Here is a 13,213-nt window from a genome sequence, read left to right on the forward strand (position 1 = left end):
GAGGGCAATAATCCACCGTTATATAAACCGTGATCTTGAGCGAGAGAGCGTAAAAGGAATAGTTGACGGAACGGTTGTCCAGTTCAAGAGTTGGGTGTTTTCCCCAGGTTTGACCCCTCTACCTTAGTGTTGGCCAGGATATCTGTGGTCAGTACGGGTCATATTTTACTAGCCCATAAATCGGTCCCTCTGCTCCCATAGTGAGGTCAGCTTTGCTAGACCAGGACCCCCTGGGTAGTGTTTAGGGAGTCACATTACCACTTCTCAATTTTTAACCAAGCTTACTACTGAGACCAACTCAACTGGTTGGTGCTAAAATTGAGACATCAAAATAGGGCACCACAGAGAGCAACATTACTTTCTGAAAACAGAGTTCATGTTCTCTTTTCTGAAAGGGGTGCTTTGAGGCATTGTAGCAAGAACAGGCATACCCCTTGTACCTCTAGTGGTGTGTGTGTGTGTGTGTGTGTGTGTAAACTCTATCTGACTGATCCCGTTAGGAATGGGAGGGAAAGTTATGTCTTTGATCTTACCCCCTACCGATCTCCCCCATGAGAGGCTGCTCTCCTGTGAGGTGGGGGACACGAGGTAGTCAGTGTGACGGCTGTGGTACATGTTAACTCTGATTAAAGAGAAATATGCATCCAACAGCGTTATAGAGCTTTCCTTTTTATCTGCTCTCACCATGGCGATAGCGACAGTCTGTAGATTGGGGTTAATAGCATTTTGAGTTGTAACACTGACAGTGTTACACAGTAAAGCTGCAATGCGGTTTCAAACTTGGGTTGACGTGAAAGTGGATGTTTTGTATCGTGTATGTGTTGGACCTTGGGGTTCTATTCAATCAGATCCGCTTTAGCCGACATCCGCATAGAGGTTGTTTTGGCGGTCTCGGAAGTTGGAACTGCATTAGAGCTGTCAAATTCACAAGCGGCTCCTGGCATTATACCTAAAGTGGACATTGCCATTGGCTGCACAAAGTCACATTAAGAGAAATCGCATGTGCCTCCTGAGTGTAGCAGTGGTCTAAGGCAATGCTGAGGAACCACTACAGCCTCTGGTTCGATCCCAGGCTGCGTAACAGCCGGCCCGTGACCCCGATGGGGCAGCGCACAATTGGCTCAGCTACGTCCAAGTTAGAGTTTGGCCGGGGGATTTCCTCGGCTCACCAAGCTCGAACGCTTGCTAGCTGACTTCGGTCGGTCGTCAGTTGGATGGTGTTTCTTCTGACACATTGGTGCGGCTAGCTTCCGGGTTAAGCAAGCAGCGTGGAAGGTCATGTTTTGCAAGACACATGACTCTCGAACAGTTGGGGAGCGATGAGACGAGATTGTAACTACCAATTGGATATCACAGTTGGGCGGTAAAAAAAAGAAATCCCACACAGCCTTGTTTACAAGTTCGAACACTGGAATGTGAGATTAAATCTATACCTCGATTTAGTTGAATGATTTTCAATTTGAGAGTCATTATTTCTATATAGCCTACACTTTCTCATTCTGAACTTCTATCACGAGTGGGACGGATGTGGATTGGTGACGATGATCAAGAACAGTTGCTCATCGATTTGACAGTCACACCTCCAACACCGGCAAAACATCAGCGATACGGGTGTCGGCTCTCACCGGTTAATGCCTGATCTGATTGAATCTAGGCCTTTGGTCTCTGTGTAATTAATGTTGTCAGGTTTGTCCCGAGCACCTGAAATCATACCCGAGTTCACCTCTGACCCTTGAACCTAGGACATGTTCCTCTAAAAAAAATCCACACGGCAGTGACGAAAGCACTAACGGAGAAGGTATCACACGAGTTCATGGAGAGAGTAATGTCCTTTCTCCATTAGAAGAACCAAGAAGAAACCAGCTCTGGAGGAAGTCAGTGTTGGTTCCTAGAACTAAGCGGTCCATCCATTGCGATGTTATCAAGTTTCCATTGCAGTTCCACCTGGCTCGTCTTCGAAGGGGAGAATAGTAAAGAGAGCAGGAGAGGTAGACAGAGAGAAACTTCACGGATGTTTGATCATTCCCGTCCATTAAATATGAATCCATCAGGAGGCATATGATTACTGTTTTGATTCACATCTCATTCATGCACACAACCTCTTACTCTTCTACATCTCAACCTCTATAGAAAGTCTTCTGGAAAAAGGCTCCATGATTGTGAGATGTAGCAAGAAGCCACTTGATTCTTCGTAGTTAGATAGTGAGGTGTGTGTCTGTATGGGCAAAACAAGAGTATAGATTACCCCCCCCCCCCCCCAAACACACACTCATTCAATCATTGGGAGATTGGATGAGGTTGCAGTACGAAGATGCCCTCTGTCAGACAGATAGGTATTGAGGCATAATGTAGGCGCTTGATAACCCCTCTGGCAACCCTTGTTAACGTGGTCCAGACACACACACACACTCCTCCGACCCAGACCCCAAACACCTTAATGCTCAGTGCTGACTGCACACGGTGTCACTCAATGAATCCCTTTCCAAGCATCTTTTCTAATGCATGCACACAGACATTCCAACTGTGTGTGTGTGTGCGTGCGTAAAAGTCATAAAAGGAAAATAAATAGAAAACCTAACATAAGCATGGATTCATCCTCCAACTTTATTGTTACGTACAACAGGGTTGGTTCTACAGTTACCTGAGCAGGATAAACATACTGTTACTGGAAATAAATATGAATTGATTTATTATCTTGTTAGATATCATCACACAGTTCTCGTCATCTTCAATAAAGCATACGTTTGTATCATTCTGAGAAAGGTAAGGTTTTCAGGTTCACTAACAGCTACGACCACAGACACTTTCAGCCAAGTTTTGACAGTCACCATTTTGTGAAACAGACATATTAGCTATGTGATTACTTTCACACCATTGATTTGTTTGTGCTGCAAGACACTGTGCCAGACACAAGCAAGGAGAGCTATGCTCAGCTTAAGTTGCCGGTTTGACGATAATAAACAAATTCCTTTCTAGTTAGTTTCCTCCATTAGAACAAAGCAGCATATTCACTATATATTCTATGCAAATATATATTCTCAATATACTGTATCTATACATAGCTATACATATATATATAATCTAACTATAGAAGTCTATATTCAATATGTATATATAGAATTTGGTAGGGTCTTAAAACATTCAAGGTACATTCACTTACCATGTGATTTCTTTTCATACGAAAAAGGTTACACAGTCTGACAAATGTTTAAACCACATCTACCATCCCTCTACAAGTCAATCTCCCAACCAAGAAACACAACATTGAACATCCCCCATCATAAGAAGCAAACAGAAGAGAAAACAGGCTTTTCTGCTCAGTTTCCAATGACCAATCATAGCATTAAGAAAATGTACAAACAAGTTTGCTTCAGTCTAGTATTCACACCCTTTGACTTTTCCCACATTTTGTTGAGTTACAGCCTGAATTTAAAATTGATTAAATGGAGATGTTTTGTCAGCGGCTTATACCCCATAATGTCAAAGTGGAATTATGTTTTGAAATGAATTCAGAATTTAAAGTGGAAATGTCTCGAGTCAATAAGTATACAACCCATTTGTTATGGCAAGCCAAAATAAGTTCAGGAGTACAAATGTGCTTATCAACAAGTCACATAATAAGTTGCATGGATTCTGTTTGCAATAAGTGTTCAACATTATTTTTGAAAGCATTAATGGAATATCCGTTTGGGCATTACACTTCGGATGGTGTGTATATTCATTTCCATAAAGTGCATTAATTACACTTTGGACGGGTGTAGAGGAAGGGAACCGCTCAGGGATTTCACCATGAGGCCAATGGTGACTAAAGCAATTAAGGAGTTTATTGGCTGTGATATGGGAAAACTTGAGGATGGATCGACACCATTGTAGTTATTTATTACTTTATTTAACCTTTATTTAACTAGGCAAGTCAGTTACAATGCCTTGCAAACGTATTGACCTCTCCTTGGCGTTTTTCCTATTTTGTTTCATTACAACCTGTAATGTAAATTTATTTTTATTTGGATTTCATGTAATGGACAAACATAAAATAGTCCACATTGGTGACGTGAAATGAAAAAAATTACTTGTTTCAAAAAATAGCAAATAATTAAAAACAAAAACGGAAAAGTGGTGCGTGCATTCAGTCAGTTGAAAGTTTACATACACTTAGGTTGGAGTCATTAAAACTTGTTTATCAACCACTCCAAAAATGTCTTGTTAACAAACTATAGTTTTGGCAAGTCGGTTAGGACATCTACTTTGTGCATGACACAAGTAATTTTTCAAACAATTGTTTACAGATTATTTCACTGTTTCACAATTCCAGTGGGTCAGAAGTTTACATACACTAAATTGACTGTGCCTTTAAACAGCTTAGAAAATACCAGAAAATGATGTCATGGCTTTAGAAGCTTCATTGAGTCCATTGGAGGTCTACCTTTGAATGTATTTCAAGGCCTACCTTCAAACTCGGTGCCTCTTTGCTTGACATCATGAGAAAATCAAAAGAAATCAGCCAAAATTGTAGACCTCCACAAGTCTGGTTCAACCTTGCGAGCAATTTTCAAACGCCTGGAGGCACAACGTTCATCTGTACAAACAATAGTACGCAAGTATAAACACCATGGGACCATGCAGACGTCATAACGCTCAGGAAGGAGACGCATTCCGTCTCCTAGAGATGAATATACTTTGGTGCGAAAAGTGCAAATCAATCCTAGAACAAAAGCAAGGGTCCTTGTGAAGATGCTGGAGTAAACAGGTACAAAAGTATCTATATCCACAGTAAAACGAGTCCTATATCGACATAACCTGAAAGGCCACTCAGGAAGGAAGAAGCCACTGCTCCAAAACCGCCATAACAAAGACATACTACGGTTTGCAACTACACATGGGGACAAAGATCGTACTTTTTGGAGAATTGTTATGTTTGGAGGAAAAAGGGGGACGCTTGCAAGCCGAAGAACACCATCCCAACCGTGAAGCACGGGGGTGGCAGCATCATGTTGTGGGGGTGCTTTGATGCAGGAGGGTCTGGTGCCCTTCACAAAATAGATGGCATCATGAGGCATGAAAATTATGTGGATATATTGAAGCAACATCTCAAGACAACAGTCAGGAAGTTAAAGCTTGGTTGCAAATGGGTCTTCCAAATGGACAATGACCCCAAGCATACTTCCAAAGTTGTGGAAATTTTTCTTAAGGACGACAAAGTCAAGGTATTGGAGTGGCCATCACAAAGCCCTGACCTCAATTCCATATACATTTTGAGGGCAGAAAAAGCGTGTGTGAGCAAGGAGGCCTACAAGGAGGCCTACACCAGCTGTCAGGAGGAATGGGCCAAAATTCACCCAACTTATTGTGGGAAGGTTGTGGAACATTTGAACCAAGTTCAACTATTTAAAGGCCATGGTACCAAATACTAATTGAGTCTATGTAAACTTCTGACCCACTGGGAAAGTGATGAAAGAAATAAAAGCTGAAATAAATCACTTTACTATTATTCTGACATTTCACATTCTTAAAATAAAGTGGTGATCCTAACTGACCTAAGACCGGGAATTTTTACTAGGATTAAATGTTAGGAATTGTGAAAAACTGAGTTTAAATGTATTTGGCTAAGATGTATGTAAACTTCTGACTTCAACTGTATGTATTCACCCCCTTTGCTATGAAGCCCCTAAATAAGATCTGGTGCAACCAATTACCCTCAGAAGTCACATAATTAGTTAAATAAAGTCCACCTGTGTGCAATCTAAGTGTCACATGATCTGTCACATGATCTCAGTATATATACACACACAGAGTCAATAACACCACTAAGCAAGGGGAACCACCAAGCAAGCGGCACCATGAAGACGAGGAGCTCTCCAAACATATATTTAATCCATTTTGAATTCAGGCTGAAACAACAAAATGTGTAATAAGTCAAGGGATATGAATACTTTCTGAAGGCACTATAAAAAGTTATATTTTTGAAGACATACCGACAGTTGTATTTTGTTGTACACAGACCTCAAGTGCACCAATTCCACAGGTTTATACTGAATAATAGTTGGCAGCATTAGTGCAACATTTATGTAAAGTCTTTAATGTAATAGTAACAAATTGAGCTAGTTTTGTCAGTAGTCAATCAATCACCCTTCCCATTACCACAGAGTACACAAACAAATATATATAATAATATATCATCTGTTTATGAGTCCTTTATTGATTATTAGCCAGAAATAAGGTTCTCAATCTATTTTCAGAAGGCCTCAGATGTTTCAGTCAGGTGCTGGTGTACTGAGAAGGTTTTCCTCTAGGTCAAAATAGCTAGACATATACCATGTACCGTACTCATATACCATTTACCGTACTCATTTCACTGAGGGCAGAGTGGCTGCGGGTTTTCGCTCCTCCCGTGTACTTGATTAATTAAAGTCACTAATTAGGGCTTAATTGAAGGAAAAAAAACTAAAACCTGCAGACACAAGGCCCAACATTGAATGAGTTTGACACAAGGTCTATAATTAGTTTTCAACCAAAAAGTACTTTCAAATTACTCACGTCATTTAACAAACAGTTTCACTGTGTCTGTGGCCAATAATGTATCTAAAATTTAAAAAATAAAATAAAATACACAATACAAAAAACCCTATCCTTTCCATTTTATTAAACAAAATATTAAAACACACAACTCAAAACCTAAACACAAAATCAGAACTAACAAAAAACAGTGCAGTCCATAAAATACCATATAATAATTACTAATCTATCAAGAGGATTCTCAAACAAACTAACCTGTGCTATAACTGACCTCTGTACGGCCTAATACCATTTACACACTACTGAGCTGAGCTGCACTGTACTGCACTGCACTGGCCTGGTTAGGAGGTTAGGCATCCACCATTCCATAGTTGCTGGAACTGTGGCGCAAAGGACCATGTGAAAATAAAATGTCCCTACTGTATGTTTGGGGTCAGCTCGATAGTGTAGAAATGGAATAACTGCGTGTGTTTGAGAGCAGCCCACTGTGCAGGATGGGCTCAGACAGACACAGACAGTGAGTGCGGTGCGTTCCAGGTTGTCTTTATTGCAGTCAGGCTGCCCCGATTATTAGCTCTCACAATGCCTGGAGATGTTTAACATCGGAAACCATGTTAATATGGTATAACAATCTTCTGATGCACTGTTTGGAACCGTCGCTTCATTAGAAGCTAAAAAGAATCAGTAAAGTCAATCTTCTGAGATGTGCAACGTGACTGCAATGGAAACAACCTGAAACGTGTCCAGTGCCATGTTAATGTGGGCTGTGAGAGGGCAAGTCCATCTCCCTGTCCCCTGAGTAGGAGCTGAGGGCCTCCCAGAGTACCTGGGTCTCCTCACAGTGGTGGTGGACCGCCCAGTGCTCCATCACCTCCTCCTTACTGTCCAGGACCTGGCTGCACAGCACACAGTTAAACACTGAGCCCTGCCCGAGGACCCCTCTCCCTCCCCGGGCTGAGCAGCCGGTCGGCTCTCCATTCCCACCGTCCTCTGTCCCCCCCTGGTGGTGGGCGAGGATATGACGCTTCAGCTTGGAGAAGGAGAAGAACTCTTCGTCACAGCTCCCACAGCGGACTAGGTTCCTCTTCTCATTGAGCTGGCGCCAGTAGTGCGCGGCGTGTTTCACCAGCTCGTCCTCGGCCTCCCGGCCCCCTTGGAGTGCCCCTCCCAGCCCGCCAGCCCCGTCCCGCAGGCGCACCTGCACCTCCTCCCCGTGCACGTAGAGCAGGTGCAGCTTCATGTCGGCGAAGGTGGGGGTGATGGCCTGACAGCGACCACACTTGATCTGGAGCTCCACCGGGTCCTCGCGCTCCTCCTGGCCCTGCTCGTCCCCCTGGTCTGGAGACATCGCCCTGGAGACACATACAAGATGGAGACAGACATGATGGAAGGAAGAACTGTGTTGTTTTATGAAAATTGGCGAGAAGCTAACAATATCCTAAGAAATGTATCAAACTCACAGTGACCAAAAGTCAAGAGTCCTATTGATGAGACAAGTATATCAGTATGTAAGTACTATTTATAATTCTGAAAATGTAAGTAGTCACCCCTCCACAGGCACGTCGTCTTCATGTTGGCTGATGGATGGCTCCACAGTCAGGATAACCTTATGCACCTCCCTCAGATGGCTGAAGTACACGCCCACGTAGCCAAAAGCCTTCTCACAGAACTCACAGCGAAGTGTCCGGCGTGGTCGGCCCTCTGAGTGGTGCAGCTTCATGTGAGTGCTGAGCGAGCCGGAATGGGCATAGGCCTTACGACACACTGGACAGACGTAAGGCCTACTGTTGGTGTGGCTGTTCATATGGCTCTGCAAGTGGTGTTTGAACTGGAAGCAGCGGCTGCAGGTGGGGCAGTGGTGGAGGGGCCGGCTACTACCCAGGTAGACCCTTTGAGAGGAACTACCCCCTCTCAGGTGAAGCGTGGTAGAGGCTGACTGGGGCTGGCGAGGACCAGGCTCCAGGACCTTGGCAGAGAGTTGGTGCTGTACGAGGAGCTCTGGTTCCAGGCTGTCAGAGGAGGTGAGGGAGGGCAGGCTGACCAGCTGGGGAACGGTCTCCATCAGCAGCATGTGGTGAGGCTTGGGTCTGATGCTGCGGTACTTCTTAGAGATGTCCACCTCCCTCTGCTGCGAGATGACAGCCGAAGGAGAAGGCTTATCTGGAACCCTCCTCCGAAAGAACGACAAGGATCTCTTCTTCCTTGCCTCAAAGGCCAGAATATCCTCCATTGTCTTCCTCTTCCTCCCCCTCTTCTTGCCCGGTGGTTTCTGCATCTGAAGCGTTCCCAGCAGCGACAGGGTGCCAGTGGTCTTGGCCTGAGGCTGGCTCTGCAGCAGGGAGTTTGGCATGTGGTTCTGACAGAGGGCCTCGGCAGTCTCTGGGGTCTTGGACTGGGGATCAGAGGGATACGGGGTAAGGCCGGGCAAGCCAGGCTGGCTGGGGAAAGCCTTCTTGGGGGACATGGCGTTGAGGTTGAGTTTGGTGGATGGTATGAGGGTGCTTTTTATGTTTGAGTAGGGCAGGATGGGCAACTTGCCTTTGGGTGGGGAGGGTATAATCTGGACAGCTTTGCTGAAGATGGCTGGAGAGAGGACAGTGATGCTGCTACTAGCTGGCTGTGGATGGGGCTGTTGGGCTACAGGCTTGGGTTGGCATGGCCTAATGCCAACCTTAATGTTGCTCTCTTCCTGTGGCAGTTTGACTGGGGAGCTTTTAGTAAAACCACCAGATGGGTATTGGAGGTTCTGCAGCATGCTGGTGACGGGGCCCGGGCCGGGGGCAGGAGTAGACATGTGGTTGATGGTGGTGTCCACCACTGCTACTTGCTCCAGTGGAGATCCAGAGTAGAGCACAGCGTTGTCCGGGAGCAGGGCTGTGAGGGCTGAGATCTCAGAGGAGGCTGTGGAGTCGATCAGTATGACCTGTTTTGATGGCTCCTCCTTGGGTTCCGGCGATGACAACTTCTTTTTTACCGCCGCTATTGACCTTTGTGGCCGGTTTGTCACGGCAGTGGGTGTGGCTAATTTGACCTTCTCCGGGGTGCTCTTGGCCCTCATTGGCTGGTATCTGGGGATGGGCAGTTTCAGGTTCTTCTGGATTGTCTGTTGCTGCGGCTGTTGTTGCTGTGGAGATTGAGGGGATACGGAGGGCGGCAGGGCCACTAGAGAGAAGGTGCCCTCCTGTCCTGCCACCTGCATCAGGGCATAGTTCTGGGCCGGGACCAGGATGGATTTAGGGCTGACGGCTGTAGAGGCTGCCTCTGGGAGGGCAGAGGGGTGCTGGCAGGACAGGACGGCGGTCGGGGAGGGAACTACCGCTGCTGGGGCCTTGGGGGCGATGCTTCTGAACTGGAGGCTCTTCATCATCTAGCCTGGCATGGAGGTCTAGACCCAGACCTGTCTTAGTCTGTCAACAGAACAACAACAACAACAACAGTGAAGTTCGAGAGCTATTCCCAACAACAACAAGGGCAGTTAAAGAAGTATTCCAACAAAACATTGTAGAAAGTTTTGGCCACAGACCCTACTGATTGCATGCCATCATCTGGCATAGAGGTTTACATGTGTTTGTCAATACAACAACAATACTGATCGAGATACCAACATATCCTGGCATATTTTTGGTCCCAGACCCCAACTATTATGTTCTTAGCAGGAGGGTTAACCTTAGTGTTCTTAATGGTGTCGTTACAAAGTGGTTAACAGTCTGAGATGTGAGACACAGGTAGCATCCGAAATGGCACCCTAATCCCTATACGGGTGCACTACATTTGACCAGGGCCCATTTGGGATACATCCTGAGATGAAAGACAGACCGAGGCCGTCACTGACATGAACATTTCTAAAGCTTCCACAAGAAGACTACTATCCTGTGGTTCTTCCTGCACACACACACACACAAACATCCCCCCCACACGCACACTACCCCCAGGCACAGACAAAGTGCCCCCTTTGATTTGAGCCCATCGTGCAGCCTAGTTACCGCTGTGGCTCGGCGGGGTGCTCCCTGTACCCCCCTCCTCCCTCGTACCCCCTGTACTTCCTGGAAGGATCAGTCAGTAGAGCGTGAAAGCTGCCCAAGGGCAGGACAGACAGGAGCTTTACCACCACATCAAGAGGGGTTACCTCTGTGTGTGTGTGTATTACCTCTGTTAATCACTGCCCATTCTCTCTAGACCAGCAGTAGTAAAGCCTAGCTGTGGGGCTAAAACAGCCTTACTCACAAAGCCCCACATTCTGAAATCCTAATGCCCCATATCGACAAATGATATTTCACAGTACAACAGCAGGGATTAGGCTTTAAAGTCAGCAGTTTACAGTCATTTTGGATGTCGAACATCAAAAAGCCTAGGAAGGGTTGAGTAAGGAGGAGTCCGGGTAAATGATTGACTACTTTATAACAGGTATAGAATGGTCATAAACTTCCTCTGAGCTACTTTATCAACTCTAGTAGGCATGTGTAGGCCTATATGTTGAAGCGTAAAATAAATTCTAAGCAAATATCCACATACAGTGCCTTGCGAAAGTATTCGGCCCCCTTGAACTTTGCGACCTTTTGCCACATTTCAGGCTTCACACATAAAGATATAAAACTGTATTTTTTTGTGAAGAATCAACAACAAGTGGGACACAATCATGAAGTGGAACGACATTTATTGGATATTTCAAACTTTTTTAACAAATCAAAAACTGAAAAATTGGGCGTGCAAAATTATTCAGCCCCCCTAAGTTAATACTTTGTAGCGCCAGCTTTTGCTGCGATTACAGCTGTAAGTCGCTTGGGGTATGTCTCTATCAGTTTTGCACATCGAGAGACTGACATTTTTTCCCATTCCTCCTTGCAGCTCGAGCTCAGTGAGGTTGGATGGAGAGCATTTGTGAACAGCAGTTTTCAGTTCTTTCCACAGATTCTCGATTGGATTCAGGTCTGGACTTTGATGGAAAAATGGAAAAGGATATAAACCCACATTGTTCAAAACCTGGAAGTATTTCAGTGTGAGAGCAGATAATTTATACAGTGTCCACACAGCATCTTAACTCCATACAACTGGAAATAATTCCCTCTCTGTTTGGACAGTTGATTCCAATTCAACTGTGAGTTTGGCCATTTGGCTGGGCATTCAGTCAACAGAGGAGAGTACAGCGGTAGGATATCTAGAATGCTCCCAAGACTTGAAGGGGGCATGGATGGTGTGTGTGTGTGTGTGTGTGTGCGCATGTTTGGCTCTGACAGGCTACCCAGGAGGTTCCTCCCATCAACTCAGAGTTTACAGTTGAACCCCAAGAGGGAAAGGGAGGGAAGAAAGAAAGGGAGGGAGCGTATTATGCAGCCGCGCTGAAGCCAAGCAGCCAACCACAGGCAGCGTTAGGCCGGCGTGTGGGGCTGCTGTCGGCTTAAGTCAGACTGACGACTTCTCACGGGAAAGACTGGGTGAGAACAAAGACAGAATGATGAGAGAAAAAAACAAAAGAGTGAGAAAAATGAGTAAACACTAAGTGTCCAGTGGTCTGATCTGATGAGAATTGATAGCAGTGTAGCACTGCAGCTGGTGTGTTATAACTGAGGAGGAGTAGCTGCACCTATGCTCCTAGAGTGTGTCCCAAACGGCCCCCTAGTCCTTATATAGTGCACTACTTTTGACCAGAGCCCTATGGACCGTGGTCAAAAGTAGCCATTTGAGACGCAGTCCTAGTCTCCAGAGGTGGTGTGCTGCTCCAGTAAAACGCAACAGATAATCTCCCAGACTAGGGCTGCCACAGGAAGTACAGTGGTGGGGAAGGAGACAGAGAGAAGGACTGGAGTGGTGTTGAAGACTATAGCCTCAGGCTAGCTACATCCTGTCATCTAGTCAGAGTGTATTTAAACCACAAATTCCAGATCAAGATCAAAATCCTAGAACTGCCATCTCTCTCCTCTGCCTTCTATTTGTTGCTTTGCACCCTGCTCCTCGCGGCTTCAAAAAATACCAGCCCCCCCCCCTACCCCTCTCCCTCCTCTGTCCATCATGTATCTCTCTCGTTCCTTCTCCTCCTCTGCCATTCTTCAGGCCCCTCCTGCTTCCCTCTCTCTTGTTTAGGGATTCTCCTCTCAATGTTCGTTCCTATCTGCATAATGATGATGCCAACATCCCTCCCTCACTCCTCCCCCCTTTAGCCACATGTCGACCTGCTCTGGGGCGAGGGGCCTCGCTGTTGAGGCCCCAGTGTCAATCACATTATAGCTCCACAGCAGATGAAATAAAGAGAGCAAGCAAGAACAAAATAAATGAAAAGATAGGAAGAGATTGACAAAGGGAAAGGTAGTGAATGTGTAGTAAACCCCTGTAACCCATTGACCTTTCTCCCAGTGTATGGTAGTCCAAGGGGGTAGTAATACAGTGGTGTATAAGGGGGTGGTGTATTTTGCATTGTGGGTGGTGGTATAGTAGCGTATTAGGGCACCCCAACACACCTGCGACTGATGATCATGATATAAGTACAGCAGGGAGCAGCAGCAGAGACACACAGGGTTGGCCCAGTGGCAAACTAGTAGGGTTAACTGGAGCGAGAGAGCATGATGAGAGAGGAGAACGGGTGAGAGGAGGAGGGGATAGGACGATTTCTGATTGCTCCTCCCAACCTGGACTCATATCAGACAGCTACATTGTTGTTGTTATTGGAGTAGAGAGCATTTTGATTGGCACAGACAAGGAGGAGAGC

General features: G+C 45.6%; 1 protein-coding gene across 2 annotated transcripts in view; it reads right to left on the reverse strand.

Moving 5' to 3' along the window:
- Positions 1 to 2,586: 2,586 nt before the first annotated feature.
- Positions 2,587 to 13,213, reverse strand: part of LOC139367237 (zinc finger protein 438-like) — a 99,233-nt gene continuing 88,606 nt past the window's right edge. For both annotated transcript variants that reach the window (XM_071105468.1, XM_071105467.1), the window contains exons 3-4: positions 8,061 to 9,920; positions 2,587 to 7,865 (exon numbers count right to left, since the gene is read on the reverse strand). In XM_071105468.1, coding sequence (XP_070961569.1) covers positions 7,268 to 7,865; positions 8,061 to 9,880 — 2,418 coding nt within the window. In that variant the 5' untranslated portion in view covers positions 9,881 to 9,920 and the 3' untranslated portion in view covers positions 2,587 to 7,267. The remainder of the gene's footprint in view (positions 7,866 to 8,060; positions 9,921 to 13,213) is intronic.

Source organism: Oncorhynchus clarkii, chromosome 15, assembly GCF_045791955.1.
Source record: "Oncorhynchus clarkii lewisi isolate Uvic-CL-2024 chromosome 15, UVic_Ocla_1.0, whole genome shotgun sequence".
NCBI lineage: Eukaryota > Metazoa > Chordata > Actinopteri > Salmoniformes > Salmonidae > Oncorhynchus > Oncorhynchus clarkii.